Here is an 18,630-nt window from a genome sequence, read left to right on the forward strand (position 1 = left end):
GTTGTAATCCTATCTCCTTTGCCTTCTGGAATATTATATTCCATGCCCTCTGGTCCCTTAATGTAGAAGCTTCTAAATCTTGTGTTATCCTGATTGTGTTTCCACAATACTTGAATTGTTTCTTTCCGGCTGCTTGTAATATTTTCTCTTTGACCTGGGAACTCTGGAATTTGGCTACAATATTCCTAGAAGTTTTCCTTTGGGGATCTCTTTCAGGAGGAGATCAGCAGATTCTTTCAATTTCTATTTTGCCCTTTGGTTCTAAAACATCAGGGCAGTTTTCCTTGATAATTTCTTGAAAGATGATGTCTAGGCTCTTTTTCTGATCATGGCTTTCAGATTGTCCAATAATTTTTAAATTATCTCTACTGGATCTATTTTCCAGGTCAGTTGTTTTTCCAATGAGATATTTCACATTGTTTTCTAATTTTTCATTCTTTTGGTTTTGTTTTACAGTGTCTTGATTTCTCATAAAGTCACTAGCTTCCAATTGCTCTATTCTAATTTTTGAGGAAGTATTTTCTTCAGTAAGCTTTTGGACTTCCTTTTCCATTTGGACAATTTTGCTTTTTAGGGCATTCTTCTCATTGGCTTTTTGGACCTCTTTTGCCATTTGGGTTAGGCTATTTTTTAAGGTGTTATTTTCTTCAGTATTTTTTGGGGTCTCCTTTGGCAAGCTGCTGACTTGTTTTTCATGGTTTTCTTGCATCACTTTCATTTCTCTTTCCAGGTTTTCCTCTACTTCTCTTACTTGCTTCTCAAAATCCTTTTTGAGCTCTTCCAAGGCCTAGGACTGATTCATATTTTTCTTGGAGGCTTTGGATGTAGGAGCTTTGACTTTGTTGTCTTCTTCTGGTTATATGTTCTGATCTTCTTTGTTACCAAAAAAAGATTCTATGGTCTGACACTTCTTGCGAGGTTTGCTCATGATCTCAGCCAATTACTTGAGTTATAAACTCTTTATTAAGGTAGAAGTCTGCTTCCAATGTGCAGAACAGACTGTCCCAAGCTTTGGGGGTTTGTACAGCTGTTTTCAGAGATACTTCTAGGGACCTGTAAATTTTCAGTTCTTCCAAGGTGGTATGATAAGGGGCAAGGTGTTTACTCCTTTCCTGGCCTGTGCTCTGGTCTATGAGTGACCACAAGCACTCTTTTCTGTCTTGAAACTGTGAGGAAGATTTTCTCTGTACCACCACTACAAGTTCCACCATGCCAGCGCTCCTCCTTGCCTGCCCCAGGACCACCACCCAGAACTGGACCCAGATCGAAGCACTGGCAAAGCAAGAGAATCCTGTACCAGCAGAGAGATCCCTGCAATCCCCCTCTAATCAGCCACCTGATTCCCCTTCAGTCTGTGGGCTGGAAGCTCAGGAAGCAGCTGCCGCCCCAGGCCATGCTAGGGAACTGGGGCTGAAACTTAGCTCCTCTCTCACCGCAGAAACAGACTTTTCCCACTGACCTTCTAAGTTGTCTTTGACATTCCTGGATTGAGAAGTCTGGAAGCCGCCACAGCTGCCCGTGATTCAGTCCCCTGAGGCCTGCTCCAGGTTCGCTGAGGCCTGTTCACCAATGCCAAAATGCGCTCCTCTCACAGCCCAGTGCAATATACCTTTCTGATCAACCATCTAGTTGTCTTGGGCTGGAAATTTGTTTCACTCCGTCTTTCTGTGTGTTCTGCTGCTTTGTTTGTTTAGAGCCATTTTTATAGGTATTTGGAAGAGTTTGGGGGAGAGCTCAAGCAAGTCACTGCTGTCACTCCACCATCTTGGCTCTGCCCCTCTCTATCTCTCTATTCTTCAACCAATACCAGATGATTTTGATGACTGATGTTTTGTAATATAGTCTGAAGTCTGGAAGTACTATTCTCCTTTAATCCTTATTTCTTTTTACCATTTCCTTTGATATTCTAGATCTCATGTTTTTCTAAATGAATTGTTACTATTTTATCAAACTTTGTAAAGTATCTTCCTGGTAATTTGATTGGTATAGCATTAAAAGTGTAAGTTAATTTGGGGGGCATAGTCATTTTTATTATATTGGCACAGTCTAGCCATGAGCATGGAATATTTTTCCAGCTCTTTAGGTTTTCCTTTATTTCTTTAAGGAGTGCCTTGTAATTGAATCTATACAAATCTTTTCTGTGCTTTGGGAAACTGATCTCCAGATATTTTATGCATTTTTGTGGTTATTTTGAATGGGATTTCCCTTTCTATTACTGCTTCTTGTGTTTTGTTACTATGATATAGAAATGCTGTTGATTTTTGAGGATCTCTTTTGTAGCTTGCAACTTTGCTGAAGTTATTAATTTTCTTAATTAGTATATTCAATGATTCCCTGCAGTTTTCCAAGAAACCATCATAATCATCAACATAGTTTTATCTCCTCTTTACCTATCTTTTTTCTTTTAATTCCTTTCTTTTGTCTTATTTCTTTTGCTAGCATTTCCAGAATTATATCAAATAATAGTAGGGGGGAGTGATCATCTTGGCTTCACTCTATTTATTGGAAAAGGTTCTAGTGTATCTCATATATATGATGCTTGATTTTGGTTGTAGATAGATGCTTGATATTTTTTAAAAGTCTTTCTATGGCCATACTTTACAGGATTTTCAGCATAAAAATGTGCTTTTTCAAAGACTTGTCCCTGTATGTATTGAGATTATGTGGTTTTGGATGTTTTTGTTTTTAATATGATTAATTACATTGTTTTCCTAATGTTGAACCATCTTTGCATCTCTGGTATAAATCTTACTTGATGATAATAAATGATTTCTTGGATAAATTGCTATCATCTGTTTGATAGGATTTTGTTTAAAATGTTTGAATCACTCTTCATTAATAATGTTGACCTATAGTTTTCTTTTGGTGCTCTATCGATCCCTGGTTTACTTATTAGGACTATATTTGTCCTAATGGCCCAGCACCAACAGTTCAGAGCTTTGCAGTGATGGTGCTTCCAGGTTGCAGCCTGGGGTGGGCTTTTGCTCCTGAAGGGCTTTCAGCTGACTATCAAGGCCTGAGGAAATTTCCACAGCCTGAACCTGAGGTCACTGCAGTACTGGAAAGAAGGATCAGGGACTGAAGTGTAAGAGGGGATTTTGATGTTCTGCCCTTGACTCTGCCAGTGCAACTTCACTGCCTTTAGCCTGGGAAGTAGGGGAGAAATGCAGAGTGAGCTAGAGATCCACAAGCATAAGTTTTCTGAGGTTGGGGTTTCTCTTTTTCAAAAAAAAAAAACCTTCTTTCGGATTGTAGGTGTCCTCGACCATGGAAATAGATGAAGCCACTTTATCTTTGGTCCATCATTTCTGTTTTGGAGAGGTTTGAGAGGTTGTGGGGATTGGAGAAAAATTCTAGTCCACCATCTTGTTGTTCACATGACTTGGAACGAATCTGGGCATTTTCACTGGCTGTCCCCTCTACCTATAATGCTCTCCCTCCTTATCTCTACCTCCTGGCTTCCCCGGACTCCTTTAAGTCACAGCTAAAATTACACCTTCTAAAGGAAGTCTTCTCTGATCTCTCGTAATTCTGACGCCTTTCCTCTGTTGATTTTTTTCCCCAATGTATCCTATATATAGCTGGTTTACATATTGTCTTCTCCATCAGACCATAAACTTTTCGAGGATAGGAGTTGTTGTCTACCTTTCTTTGTATGCCTAGCACTTAGCACAGTGCCTGGCCTAGAGCAGGTGTTCAGTTAATGTTTACTAACTGACTCTTCTGGAATAGACTCAATGTACCTCACATACAGGTGAGAAGGGCAGGTGGCTCTTTGATCTCCTTTCAAAAGCAGCTAGTTCCCCACCCCTATCCCCCACGGCTTAATCCTTCCCCTCTTCAACAAAACCCACCAACACCAGCTTTCTGTAACACTCACACAGCTATCCCCTGAAAGGTGGGGGATTTTGTCTTTGTAGGTAATACTGGGAAACAGGATTCCTAATTCTTTGGATAAGACATCAGCCATGGAAACCAGAGTGTCTAAACTACAAATAGCACCTTCTAGGGAGGGCTTTGTGATGGTCAAAAAGCCCTTCGGTCACGTGATAGGAAAGGTAGTTAGCTGGTCTTTTGTAAAACAAATTCGAAAGACAATGAACCAAGAAGGAGACCTTCATGGATAGTACCCTACAGTAGTGAATGGGGGGAAGTGAAGGCATCTAGTCTCACTCATCCCACTAGGTTGGAGAGTCTCTGTAAATAAGCTACAGGTGAAATCGACGTTCATTGCGACCCAAAAGGCTGCTTGCGTTTCCCAGTTAGGCTGGATGGGAGTGTGCCCAATATCAGGCCCCTAGCTCTAACTGCTTTTTGGTCCCAGTATTTGCTGTATGAGAATGTGGCTTATTACATGTAATGAGGCAGTGGCCTCAAATATAAAGACATCAGGCTCAGAAAACCAGAAATGCAGACAACTAACACAATTTATTTATGTTTCATTCTTTACACAAAAGACTCTTCAACATGCATTATATTGAGGGGGGAGATTTAGAGTGTTATTTCATACACAGAGTACAATAGATCTCTAAATATTTCCATTAAAAATATATGTATATATACTTTCATTCCATTTAAACTATTCTCTCATCTCTTGCCAGGCTGATCTAGTTAAAGAGAGCTTTCTGTACCCCTTGCAGCCAGCTGGCAGTCTGGCAAGAACACATTCTGGTACTGAAAATACTCAAAGGCTCACAAACTAATACTAAGCGTTTAGGGGTGTGTGGTTGACAGCACCACCCACCCTTCAAGTCACCAACTCTCTTGAGGTGTTCAGTCTGTACCCAGCATGCGCTTTAAAAAGGAAAAGGAAGAGTAAAGTGTTCCCTCTTATTAAAGATGCTTAAAAAGTGGGTTACCAAAATAACATCCTCTGCAAGAATGCAATATCCCATCGTTTAACTTTTTTTCCCCCAAGAGAAGATACAGGCAGAATCCAAAGAATCCCATTAAGAACTGTGGATGGCTAATTCCCAACCTTAAAGGGACTGACTGGATTGGAGGAGGAAAAAAACCCAGAGACCTTTCCACAAAAACTATACAATTCTGACTCTACACAAAGCAGCCCCTTACCAGGGTAACTTGATTAATCCTTGAATTTAAGAATCCACCCTCTTTGGGCTTCAAATGGCTTTCACCTAGAAGGAGTCATGCATTTGGAACCTTCCCTTTCCAAAAACGTCCCCTGTACCCAAGAATCAAAGCAAGTTCCAGCATTTCCAAGCATCCCAAATACCTGTCACTTATTCAGGGGCCTTAGATGACAAAGCTCTTTGCCTGAATACCCCTAGAACAATCCATTCCATTTAGGATTTGCACAAATACATTTTTTAAAGTTTAAAACAGTACGTAGTACACTCGTACACTGATAGAAACTACTTTTGCAGACAATTTCTAACACCGTACAAATAGCACCAAGTGTATGTCCAATTATACAGAAACTAACTTGTAAACAGAAAGACATGCAAGGTTTTATGTCTTGCTTGAAATGGACTCGAAAGCCAACAGCAATTAGTCATAGTAGAGGAGCGACATCAAGGTTTGGTATTTTTTAACATTTTCTGAGGAGACAGGCTCACACATGAATATGGGAACAGGGAATATGGTACTCTTCACAAAGGAGTCACAGGACAATACTACTGGCAACTGGAACTGCAGGCCCACTGATATCTCAGCAGAACGTAGCTCTTAAACACAATATAATCTCAAGCATCATTTCTAAATGGCCTGCATTTTCAAAATAATTATAGATATTTTCACTATAACTGAAATAACACATTGAATATCTTGCCAAAAGACACTAAACACTCTTGGACAACCATTTAAAGCTGATAAGCTGGATGATCTCAATGGTAATGCCAGTCTTGTGCAGATCCGTTTGCTTGTAAACACTGTTACTTCCCCTCTGCTGGAAAACGGGGGGGCATCCTTCCTTCTTTATGCTAATTCATTTATCGCTGGTGGAGGTTGGGAGGAAAAAAACAACATAAAAACACAGCAATGAAAATTAGGCAAGCATCTGTGACCGAATATTTTCAATATGTTAGCATATAAAATTCTAAATTGTCTTATTTTAAGAAATAAGAGGGGACTTCCTACTCTAAGTTCAAAAGCCTCACTGCAACATTATTCTATGGCTAGTGGAGAGATTTATTGGGACAACCACTATAGAGGTGATGAGGTTATATCACAATAAAAGTAATTTCCCAGCCAGATTACATGATTCATGATCAGAAAGCTCCTGAAGAGTCAAGTATTTAACTAAGTAAGATGATTAAAGAACTACGGAGCTCGGCTGTGGGAACACGCCATCAGCTTAATTATGGACCAGTTGTTGAGTCAAGGACCGAAAACACACTTATGAGAAGAATCTCATCAAGAGAGGCCCCTTAGAGTTACGGCAATCAATAAACCCAATGAAAAGTTCACCAGCTACCCTCAGCCACAATCTTCACTGTGTAGAAGCGCCCCACCTCCATACCTCCTAGCTCAGTACTTGAGCAAATGTGTCATACCCAGTTACTTTTGAATGGTCTCCCTTTAGGGTCAGAAATAAGCTTTGCCCGGCTGTTCAGCGGCAGAGTGGACTGTGTTTCCAATGACTCCAAGCGCTGAGTCAGTGCCCGTTTCTGCTGAATCGCTAGGCTCAGCAAAGACTTCAAGGTCTTCTTTTCATCTTCTGCGGCAGCAAGCTGCTGCTGTATTTCACCAAGCTGCAAAACATACTCATCACACCTGCAAAAGAAGGAAAAAAAGGTAATTCAGCACCTCCCGCAGATCGCTTTACCTACACATCTCTAGTCTCCCTTCAGGCATGGGTCCTCAAGCAGGCAATCACACTCACCCCATTTATCATCAAGGACCAACTGGATCACCCATGGGCCAGCAGCTGCCATGTTGTTTCCTTGTCCTTGTAAAGAACACAGTTCTGCCCCACTTATAACCTCAATATAGTTCTTCTCAATTCAGAGAAGTAAAGGGGGGAGGGGGAAATCAATCCTTCCATCAAAAAGGCTAGAGACTCCCATCTTAAGGCAAACTTCCAGTCAATAAATAATAACAGCTCCTATCTGAGTGGTGTCTTAAAGTTTACAAAGCTCTTTTCTCACAGCACTGAGTTTGCTAGTCAAGGATTGTTGCCTCCATTTTTCAAATGAAGGAAGCCTCACAAAAGGGATGTGACTCATCTAAGATCCCACATCTAGTAAGCATGAGCCAAGGGTGCAAACCTAGCTAAGCCCTGGGTCCACTGCTCTTTGCTACATCCTTCTGACTGAAAATATCAAAAAACTGCTGCATGAGGAAACTCAGTCAAACACAGTCGTGGTTTTAAGAAAGCTCCTAGGCAAGGTCAACTGTCGAGGTTACCAGTGTCATTCTCTTGATGGGATTCTCTTAATGCTTTAGCAGTAAGTATTCATATGAATACACCTGCTGAAGGTAGCTTACAAGAAAGGGATCAGGTACCACACTGTGCTAAGAAGGCAGCACCCCCCTCTATTCTACAGTTAAGCAAAACAAAGAGATGCAAGCCAACTGATCTGTCCACTATCACACAGAATGTTACTAGCAAAGTCAGAATCAAATTCTCACTTGGTGGTTCTTTCACACAGTGTCTCGTGTTTAGACTAGTGATGGGAGGTATGGATAACATGGGTAGGAACAGTTTTATGTATGCATTGTCTTCTCTGAGAAGAAAAAGTACATGGTCTCTCCTTTCTCCCCTCATCAACATACGCCACACATACACAATACACACATACGCACATACACTGTGCAAAGATTAGTTTGGGGGCACATGCTCACTTTAGGGCAATCAAAGACTGGAAATCTCTCACTCGGCCCAAGCTCTGTGTTGCCTCACAACCAGGAAGAGAGTTCACAAGAGTCTTGGGGGAGTTTTGGAAACAGAGAAGAGACAGAGCTGAAATTTACCTGCTGGCAAACACCGCCCGAAGGGAGGAAAAAGTAGCAGCATCTTCCTTCAGAACTTTCAGTTCGTGCCTTAATTTATTCATGGTTTCTGACACCACAAGCTTCTCATCTTCATATTTGCGTTTCATATTGGAAAGCGCACCTTCAGCAGCCTAGGGGAGAAAGAAAAAAACATGGGTCTACTGGCAAGCTGCAATGGAGAATTTGCCAAGCCCTATCACAGCTTGAAGTAGTTCAATTTGGTCCCCCATTCCAATGCCAGTATTTTCCCTCTGATATTCCAATTTACCCTTTGTCTATCTTGCATGTACATAATTGTTTGTGTGTTGGCTACTCCATTAGTATGTGAGTACCCAGAGGACAAGAATTGTATTTTAGCTTTCTTTAAAAATTTTTTTTTTGTTTCTCTAGAGCTTAGCACAGTGCCTGGCACATAGCGAATGCTTAATAAATGCTTATTGATTTGATTTTACCAACCAAGTGAACCAATTTCTCAACATACTTTACGTGATGGTAGTTACTTACTGTTAACCCACCACAGTTATCCCTTCCATATCAAGGGGATTAGGAGTGTGGTGCCCTGCAATCTAGAAAATCCACATAAAATTTTTTGACCCTCCCTTTGTACCAGAGAAGAAGTCTGAATTATTATGGTATTAAAAGATAAAATATGTTGATGTTATACAATACTATACATATATTTTATGCATTTCTGGGTTTCTAAATTTTTCTGTGTCGTCTGCTGGCCTCCAAGTGCCATCTGTGGCTTCCACAAAACTTCCCAAAAATTCCCATTAAATTTCTTATGCCAACCCTTTATATAGCAAAACAGTAATGGGGAAAGTCAAGATGTGGAAGGGATAATTATAGTCACTAATTTTAACCAAAACTGTAAGATTAACCTACCCAGGGGGCTAGTCCACAAGTTAGCTAAATTCCCATCACTATAAGCCTTGGGTACCACAAGTAATAACTTGCACACAGGCACTGACAAGTAATTTTGTACGTTGTTGGAGTAATAACACCTTAAAGCAGTAGAAACCAGAAAAAGTCAACTATTCCTTATATCTTTCCAAGTTAACATGTTGAATTATTTTAACTTCAAAAAGAAAAAGAAATAAATGGTCTTTTGGATGCTATACATCCAGTTGCCTGTTTTTTCCAACCTGACAAAAAGTCATCTTTGAGTCCTTAAATCTGTTTTTCCTAGCTTGTTTCTTTCTGCCTCTGCTCTAGAAGCAAACGTGACATGTCTGAGTAGTGCTCAAAGTGCCCAGGATTTTCACCGATAGCTTACCTGCTTGTTGGCCTTCAAGACAGTCCTCAGAGTTGCTATTTGTTCTCTTTGGGTGTTCAACAAAGACTTCAATTTCATTATTTCATCAACAAGAGCGTTTTTATCCTTCAACTCTGTTGACATGGCTTCAAGGGACTTGTTGCGCAATGAGATTGCCAGGGCTGACTGGAGTTGCTTCACCTGGCTTCCAATGATGGAAATCTGGTTGGAAAGACTCTCAGGTTCCTTTTCATACTCTTCTTCATCAGACTCACAAGGAGAATCACTAACAGACTGGTTGCTGCTGCCACTTTTCACACTGCTTGTGTCAGGGCTAAACAAGACTTTCACAAAGAGATCATTAGACTGGCTTCGGCACATACGAGCATTGGCCATGTCATCACTGGCCACGTCATCATTGGCCACGCCATCATTGGCCACGACATCATTGGCATGCCTTTTGCAGGTATGGACAGGGGCCTCTTGGCCATCTTTATAGCCATCTAATAGGCTACGATCAGGTAACAGGTTGTTGCAGACACAGACTCGGCGGTACATGTTGGCCAGATCTTCATTAATCACCTGCAGCTCCTCCTGGGCTAGGCTCAGTTTGCTCTGAAATTCTGATGCCCGTTTCCTTGAAGCCTGAAGCTCATTCTCTAGATTAGTAATGATCTCTTGCTTCTGCTTACCTGATTTGGCCCAGAATCTTATCTTCTCCGTCAGGTTTTGAGACTCTTCTTGCCAGGCATCATTGTCCTGCTTGTACTTGGCTTCAAAATCCTCATATTTCTGATGCAGCTCCTGAAGTTCTGTCTTCAGCTTGGCTACTTGGGAGCAATTTGACCCTGCACATTTGTGTTCCAGACTATGGAGTTCACTGCCGTCGCTCTTCTCTCCATCTTTTCCAAAGAGCAAACCCAGCTCATTACTGCCGTACCGTTTGTTTAAAGCCTGGATTTGCTCAAGAAGGTAGCTATTTTGAGCTTGCTGTTTGGACAGCGCATCCTTTGTACTATCAAGCTGTGTCTGCAACTCTTTTATACTACTTAATAGCGATGACTTTTCATGATCAACCTGTAGGTATAAAGCAAAGAATTTTGAACGGGAATTAAATTTCCTTCTAATGTTGGCCTTGAATCGAATGACCACTTGTTTTGTAGAGTGGATTCCTTCCTGGATAAGAGATTCAAAAGGTCTTAGGGGTCACGTAGTCCAATCTCTGAGATTCTAGAGTTTAGAAAAGGGTGTCAAGGAGAGGGGGAAAAGGGAATGGGACTCTGTTTGACTCAAGATCAAGATTTAATCCCGTGGGAGGGGAGAAAACTTCTGTGGCCTTTACACCACAGTGTATGGAAGCTAGTTAATATCCAGAGGACAACCAGGATAGTGGAAGGACTTGAGTTCATACTATATGATGAATGGTTGAAGGAAATGAGGAGGACAAAAGACTTGGGTGAGGTAGGGCAAAATGGCCATCTTCAGGTATTTGAAGAGCTGTGATATAGAAGAGGGCTTAGACTTGCTCTGTTATTTGGTCCCAGAGGACCAAACTAGGAGCAATAATAGGTAGAAGTTGTAAAGAGGCTCAATGTCAAGGAAAGGCCGACAGAGCTGTCCCAAAGTATAATTGGCTGCCCTGAGAGGTGACTGGTTCCCTCCTTGGAGGTCTTTAAGCAAAGGATGAAAGATCACTTGTTGGGCATGCTGCACTGGGGATCCTTTGGGGCATATGGGTTGGACTAACTAGATTCGAGGTCTCTTTTGAATTCTGAAATCCTCTGATTCTATGGAGGGGGAAAAAACCACCTACTCTCCCTGACTTTACAGTTTCTGTTGGTAGTAGCACCATTCACACACACAGCCTCCCAGGTTTGTAATCTTGGGGTCAACTTTGGACTTTTCTGTCTTCATGACTTTTCCTAGCCAGTCAGCTACCAGGGTCCTGCTGATTCCACTTCCAAACATCTCCTGCATCTGTCTACTATGCTCTCCATTCCCCCAGTAGTACTGCTAATAATTTAGGGCCTCCTTATCAGCTACCCAGACTCATAATAGCTTACTCCCACCTCTCTTCTCTGCTCCTCAGGCCAAAAGAATCTTTTAAATGCACTGATCTGGTGATATTACTCTTCTGTCCAAAAAAAAAAAAGAAAGAAAGAAAGAAAGAAAGAAAGAAAAAGAAAGAAAAAAAGGAAGCAAAACAAAATTTAAAAAATGAAAATAAAATTTTCCAAAGCACTGTGAGTACACAGATGAACACAAAAGGAGGCCCTATCCTCATAGACTTTGGGTCCTGCTGAGGGGCTGCAAGACATATCCTGACGATTAAGTTCCAATAGGTAGTAAGGGGACCAAGGGACATTTCTTACAAACTCATCTAGGAAGCTTTAAAAAGAAAACCTTAACCACCGGGGCAAGTCAGGTCAATCTTCCCAGAATTGGGGCCTCTTAAGTGTTGAATGCAGGAACACTTGCTGGTACAGTCCAGCTGGGATATAGATGACAAAAAGGGGAATATTGTGACATTAGGGGTACAGCAGAGCCTTGTGGAGATGGGGAGAGCTTTAAATGCCAGCCTACAAAGTTTGTCATTTATCCTCAAGGCAATAAGAGGCCCCTGTACATTTTGGATCAGGAGAGTAAGATGGTCAGACATGTCTGTGACTTAAGAACATTATCTAAGTAGCTTCATAAAGAATGGTTTGGAGAGAGGGAAGAGTGAATAAAAGACACTCTTCTAGCTGTCATTCTTCAAAACCCACCACAGCTTAACACCATGCCTTTTTCTGGCCTGCTGTATTGGGACTTATATCCAAAAATTCTATGCTCCCATCAGACTAAATGGCTCTGCCTCCTGGCCCTGATATGGACTCTTGTGCCTCACACATGGCATGGCCTCCCTCCTGTTTGTCCGAGGAACTTCTTTAATGTTCCAATGAAAAGCCTCCTTCTCCAGGAAGCCTTCCCTGTTCCCCTAGTTGTTAATGACCTTGTTCTACAAGTCTCACATAGCCCTGAGCTTTACAGGTCTTTGACAAAGTCCCCACGTCACATGGTGTAGTATGGCTATTCCTATAGGTGTCTTACCATCCATACTAGAATGTTAAGAGCTCCCAACCTCAAGAGCTATTATCTTCTCTAAACTTTGTACCTTCCCTAGTGGCCTAGCAGGTACTCTGCATACAATAGGAGCATAATCAAGATTTATTACAGAGTCCTCTAATAATTACCTAGATTTCAAACCTCTCTCTCTTTTAGGAATAAAAAATACACTAGGTTGGCTTAGAAAATTCATTAATAATTACTTTGATCTGACAGTCACAATGTCAAACAAAAAACAATTGTACCAATCTTGCCAGAAGCAAATTCCAAAGTTTCAGTCTACCAAAAGGAATAGAGGAAGAACACAGAAACTGCTTTGGCGGGGGAGCAGTCTAGGCTTCATTAGTCTGTGTTCACTGCCAGTTCTCATTTAAATGGTGTCAATCACCCCTATGCCCCAGGATGTGGCATTTTGGGAATATTTTTAGTCATTTCCTGATCTAAAAGTATGCTGTATTAAAAACAATTAACTGGGTAACCAGTAAGCTGCTCAAGCATATTAAAATCCAGGCTCTCTCCTCCATTCCCTTTGCTAATCTTCGCAGAACGTCAGGTAGAAGGAGAGGGCCATTTTCTTATGTGTGTGTATAAATATGTGTGCATGTATATGTGTATATATGTATATATGCATATATATGTGTGTGTGTATGCATATATGTGTGTGTGTGTCCCCTTTGTACAAACAACTATAAGGAGTTATTTCTTAAGGCGTTGCTGCTATCAGGTACTAGGAGTATGAATGACCCCAGTTGTGAAAGCCAGGCCAGAGACAAAGAACTTCACACATAACAGTGAAAGAAATAAAATGAATGCTTAAATGGAAGACTTTCTTGCCATATACCTTGAGCATCACCTAATAGCGGATGGAAATTAATATCTAGACTATGAGACACTACACCAATCTTCTGTAGTTAAAAAAAGACAACAAAACACAGGCAGTTTATTCCATTCTAAAGGAGAATTTCCTGCCAAAGAATAGAAACCTTTTAAACACTCAAGCAGGTGATGTAGTAGGCCTTCTCTGCTTAGTATATGACAAGGAAGATCAAGAAAAATTGCAAGCAACTTTTGTTTTTCCAAATCTGGAAGAAGGAAATGAGAGAAACGATAAAGTTCACAGTTCATGATGGCCTTGGTGACAGAAGCATTCTCTCTTTAAGAGAGAGTCAGGGCCAGACAGCAGTCAGCTATGTAGGCAATGCTATGGCCAGCTTCCACCTTGGAAGCGCTCTGGGGGGGGGGGAGAGGAGAGGAGAGGAGAGGAGAGGAGAGGAGGAGGAGAGGAGGAGAGGAGAGGAGAGGAGAGGAGAGGAGAGGAGAGGAGAGGAGAGGAGAGGAGAGGAGAGGAGAGGAGAGGAGAGGAGAGGAGAGGAGAGGGATATCCTTGAGCAGAGCAGCTGTGACCAATCAAGTTTCTAAACTCATTCATACAACTGGTCAATGAGAGCTCAATAAGATGCTCTACTGGGACCCATTTGATTTCTCAAAGTACCTTGCCAGTAGCAATAAGAGGATCTGATCACAGTGTCATCTTGCCTCATTACCCTGACTTCCTGTTTTGCCTCTTTCTTTGCTCTTCATAATGAATGATGTCTACCTATACGTAGGGTTGGTTCTTACCAGATAGCCCAAGCCTAAAGTAAACTGATTGGGACTTCAATTCCTTTAAGAACCGAAGGTCTACCACAAGTACAGAGACCAGCTCCTAAGCCCCTGGCTCCATTCTTGCTCTGGGTGCCAGCTACTGGGAACCCTTACTTGAATGCAGACACTGTCCCCACCTCAGTGCTCAGACTTATCAGGTAGGTCCATGATTCTTTTCTCTCCAGTCTTCTAACCTGTCTAGTCCTGTAGCCTGAACCCTCAGAACCCAACCTTTATCTGTCTAGCCTCTAGGGAGGCTGCTTGAGCCTCCTTATTTGATCTGACTGTTCTGGTCCTGACCTCTGGCCCACCTGACACTTTCTTGGCTGGCTGCACTACTGGCTGTGGCCAGCTCTGTCTTGTCATCCAAGTCCTTATCCCCCTTTCCTCCACTGCCTTCCCAAGCACCCCAATCCAAGCAGACCCTTATCATCTGCCTGTGTTACTGCAATGGCCTCCTCACTGGTCTTTCCCTGTACTGCTCTCCCCAGCTCCAGAACCATGCTTTCCACCTGAGTCCCCTGGCTCTGACATATAAGCTGTAGCCTTACCTTGCCAGAAACCAGGTCTCCATACCACTTCTAAACCATCTCCATACCATGCTGCTGTGTACATAGCTACCGGCCACCCTTACCAGATCCCCTCTCTGGTTGTCTTCCCCTATTAGAGGGAATTCCTTGAGAGCTTATATTTGCATCCCTAGCACTTAGCACAGTGCCTGGCACAAGGTAAATGCTTAAGAAATACTTGGGCCACCTATTCATCTTTTCCTTTCTCCAGTTCCCTTTCCACACAGCTGTTTGGTTGATATTTCTGAAGCACAGGTCTGCCCATGTCACTCCCTTGCTCAGGAATCCCCTGTAACTCTCTGGTGCTTAAAGGATGAAATACAAACTCCCATGGCATTGAAAGTACTTCCCAGCCTAGTTCTAGTCCACCTTCTCAGGCTGATTACATAGCACACACTTCCCCCGCCCCTCCACTGCCTCCAGGATTCAGCCATTTTGGCTGTTCTTTAAACCATGATATTCTCTCTCTCACCTCTCTGGGTTTTTTTATACTTTTTTGTTTGCTTTTGGCTTTCTCCCAGGGCTGAAATGCTCTCCCTGTCTTCTAGCTTCCAAAAACTGCCTCTTGGAATCTCTACTGGGATCTCTTCAAAGGCTCAGTTCAGGTGAAATTTCCTTCAAAAGACCTTTCCTGGCACCACTGGTTGTCAGGCCTGCCCCACACCCCCCAAATCACTTGGTATTGCTTTTGCACATATCCTATATTTGCTTATCCATCCTGTGGCAGAGAAGACCTTGAAGGCAGGGGGGGTCTCTCCCTTTTGTCCTTGGATCCCCAGCGTCTAGCACCCAGTAGGTTTGTACTTACTGTTTATCGACTTCGAAGTCTCAGCGATATCCCGCTACAGCAGAAGAAACATGTGGTTAAATATAATTGTGCAACTAGCATGGACCTGAGTCACATTGACCTTGGTTCCTCAGCACTAAGAGGCCTGTCCACATGGGCCCTTCCCTGGTTGGCACTAGAAGAGCACCTTCAGCCTCCATCGCAGGACTCCGGCTCCAAGATGGGCTTGCTAGAGAGTCATTATCTGTGCTGCAGAAGAACATTTTTCTGCCACAAAAGTGGGAATGATTTAGAGCGGGGGAAGTAATTTTCCAGAGGCAAATATTCTTTTAAAAAAGAATCCTCTTAAAAAGAAAAGCTGAGTCACTCACTGTTAAATGAGGTGTCAGCAGCTACTGTACAACACAGCGCATTAGAAGCAAAGGCACATTATGGTCCCATTATCATTAGCAAAAAGCCTTCCCATCATGGGATGGTAGGGATACCATTTTCTGAGAAAGTGCTTTTCAGATGCTTTTAAGATACTAGAGCCAGGCCAAGTCAAATGCTACCAGCAACAGACAAGGGACAGGAGGCCTGTTTCCTTAAAGGGACAGATTCAAAGGCTCCAAGATCTAGAGGTAGAAAGGACTCAGAGGTTATCTGGTCATAACTAGATTCTCTCTTACTGAGTCACACAGGTTGTAAGTGTCAGAGGCAGGATTTGAATCCAGGTCCCCCCAGGGACCTCTGATTCCAGAGACAGGGCTTTTTCTAGTGTACCATGCTGCCTCCTATAGTGGATTCTTCTCCATCCAATTTATTTAAGAGCCCAAGTTCTCAGCACTTTAATCTAGCCCTTTTAGAACAGGTAGGCTTAAGGCGATCCTCTATTCTTTTGGCAATGTCTTCCCCCGTTGGAAAATAAATTCCTGGAAGGCACATACTGTCTTGTGTTCTTGTATTTATAGCCCTAAAACTCAGTAGTGTCTGGCACACAGTAGAAGCTTAATAAATGTTTGCTCTGTCATTTGTCTGTCTATCCAGCTAGCTAGCTATCTAATGATGTTATGCTGGGATATAATTCGTTTATTGTCATGGGCCACACTGGTTTCAGTTTGATTTAGCAAAAACTGTTCAGCCCAGAATATTCCTAATGAGGCAGAATGATTGCCAACTCATTTCAACAAACATTTATAATAGCCATGTACATGTTTTCAAGTGGAACAGACTCAGAGATAGGCAGTTCCCAATTCATCCTAAACCTTATTTCCTGTTCCTGAAAAGCTGGGCAATTGTTACCAATCACCAATCTCAAAGCTATTTCAAGAATGAGTGAGAGGTCAAAATACCCATGGAAGCATGGGAAACAAGATGTTTCAGATAACTCTCTTTGAAGAAAATGTCTGAGTTGCCAAATGGCTAAGAATTTATCATATGATCTTCCAAATGTCAGGAGAGCAAAATCGAGGGCATCTTGTTTCTGCAACAAGTCTCAGAGAGGTAATGTTACAACTCCTCGACCACCTCGAAGGTGTTTTCTCATTGGCTTATTTTAAGACGTGCTCCAAATGTCTGAATCTTTTTTTTTTCAGGAAAAGTCATTTGTGGAGAAAATGCCTTTGACTTTCCACATCCTAGTCCCCTTTCATCATATCTGCAGATCATCACTGCGTCTCTGCCACTGCTGAGCCCCACTAGCACTCCTCACCTATCTCACCTTTGAAAGCCCTAGAGACAAAGGTACACTAAGGCCACCAGGTTTGTTCCACTGAAGGAAGTCTAGAAACAGCTCAGCAAAAGAAAGCCAGCCGAGTACTTCTCAGAAGTATTTTGCCACCTTGGACTGGAGTGCTGAACTCTTCTAAGAGGCTCATTTACGTTTAGATCCTCATGCTGCCTAGCTGACAAACACACAGAAAAGAGCCCTCCTACCTGCAGAAGCTGCTGGTTCAGTTTCTGAATCTCTGATAAACTGAGCTCACTCAAAAGATCACACACTAAGCCAGGCTGGGGCCTGGAGCTGTTGCTATTTTGAGGCATGGACATCATGTTTTCTCTGCGGTTCCTGAAGACTTGATTGTTGTAGCCAATGCCCAGGCCATCATCATTACACTGATTCAGGTCATCGAAATTTGTCGGCAGAGTCCCTAAGGAATCGTAGGTGTTGATGTACCCAGACAGCACCCTGCGCAGCTCATTTTTTTGTTCTCGCTCACTCTGGAGGGTTTCCAAGGCCTCCTCTAGATGATGGTCAGAGATCTCCTTCTGTCGAGTTACTTCAGCCAGACGAGTGTTTCTAAGCTCAATTTCTTCATCTCTTCTCTGAACTTCGCGTCTTAAGCCTTCATACTCCGCCTGAAATGAAAGTAAAATGTCTTTTCCTAAACCAGTTATTTAGCTCATGATTTTGTGCAGCTCATGATTGTGAATTTACATTTCACCTCACTTATGCTAGAAACTACCTTGTGCAGAGCCATTCCCCAACAGATAAGAATCAAAGGATAGGAACAGGTAGTTCTCAAAGAAGAAATCCAAGCTATCAACAATTATGTGACAAAATGCTCCAAATTACTAAAAATTTCAGAAATGTAAAGTAAAACAATCCTGAGGTTCCATCTCAGCAAAGAATGCAAAAAAGGGAAATTACAATTGTTGCAGGAAAACAGGCACATTAATACACTGTTGGGAGAGCTGTGAATTGGTCTGGCCATTTTAGAAAGCAATCTGGAACCATGCCCCCAAAGTCACTAAATTGTGACTGTGACTCAGTGATACTGCTATCAGGCCTATAGCTCAAAAAGATCAAAGAATGAAGACTCACATGGACAAATTCAGTCAATGCCAATCACTATGCTCAGCATCAGCGATTCAAAGAAAAGGCAAAAAACAAAAAACAAAAATCCTAGTCCCCAAAGAATTCACAGTCTAAGGTAAAGTCCATCATTTGGAGAAGAACTGAACAAATTATGGTATATGAATGCAATAGAATATTATCATTGCACTGTAAGAAATGATGAAAAAGAAACCTTGGGAAGACTTGTATGAACTGATGCAGTAAGGTAAACAGAGCCAGAATAATTATATATAAGGTGCAGAATGAGATATATACATTTTTGGAGGTGGCTAATGTGAGAATTAGTTTTGCTTGACTGTGCATATTTGCTACAAGAGTTCTGTTTTTATTTTTCGTGTGTGTGTGTGTGTGTGTGTGTGTGTGTGTGTGTGTGTGTGTGTGTGTGTGTTGGAGGAGGGGGCGTAGTTGGAGGAGAGAGGAGGGAATAGCAATAGAGTTTTTAAGTGGAAAAAAAGAGGCCCATTGAAGCATTTTTTTA

General features: G+C 42.1%; 1 protein-coding gene across 4 annotated transcripts in view; it reads right to left on the reverse strand.

Moving 5' to 3' along the window:
* Positions 1–4,409: 4,409 nt before the first annotated feature.
* Positions 4,410–18,630, reverse strand: part of LOC110201532 (protein bicaudal D homolog 2-like) — a 43,439-nt gene continuing 29,218 nt past the window's right edge. For all 4 annotated transcript variants that reach the window (XM_020977260.2, XM_020977261.2, XM_020977258.2 and 1 more), the window contains 5 exons: positions 17,231–17,653; positions 9,233–10,288; positions 7,936–8,087; positions 6,516–6,735; positions 4,410–5,957 (listed from right to left, as the gene is read on the reverse strand). In XM_020977260.2, the coding sequence (XP_020832919.1) occupies positions 5,952–5,957; positions 6,516–6,735; positions 7,936–8,087; positions 9,233–10,288; positions 17,231–17,653 (1,857 nt within the window). In that variant the 3' untranslated portion in view covers positions 4,410–5,951. The remainder of the gene's footprint in view (positions 5,958–6,515; positions 6,736–7,935; positions 8,088–9,232; positions 10,289–17,230; positions 17,654–18,630) is intronic.

This window comes from Phascolarctos cinereus, unplaced genomic scaffold (assembly GCF_003287225.1).
Source record: "Phascolarctos cinereus isolate Bilbo 61053 unplaced genomic scaffold, phaCin_HiC Scaffold_8;HRSCAF=390, whole genome shotgun sequence".
NCBI classification, from domain to species: domain Eukaryota; kingdom Metazoa; phylum Chordata; class Mammalia; order Diprotodontia; family Phascolarctidae; genus Phascolarctos; species Phascolarctos cinereus.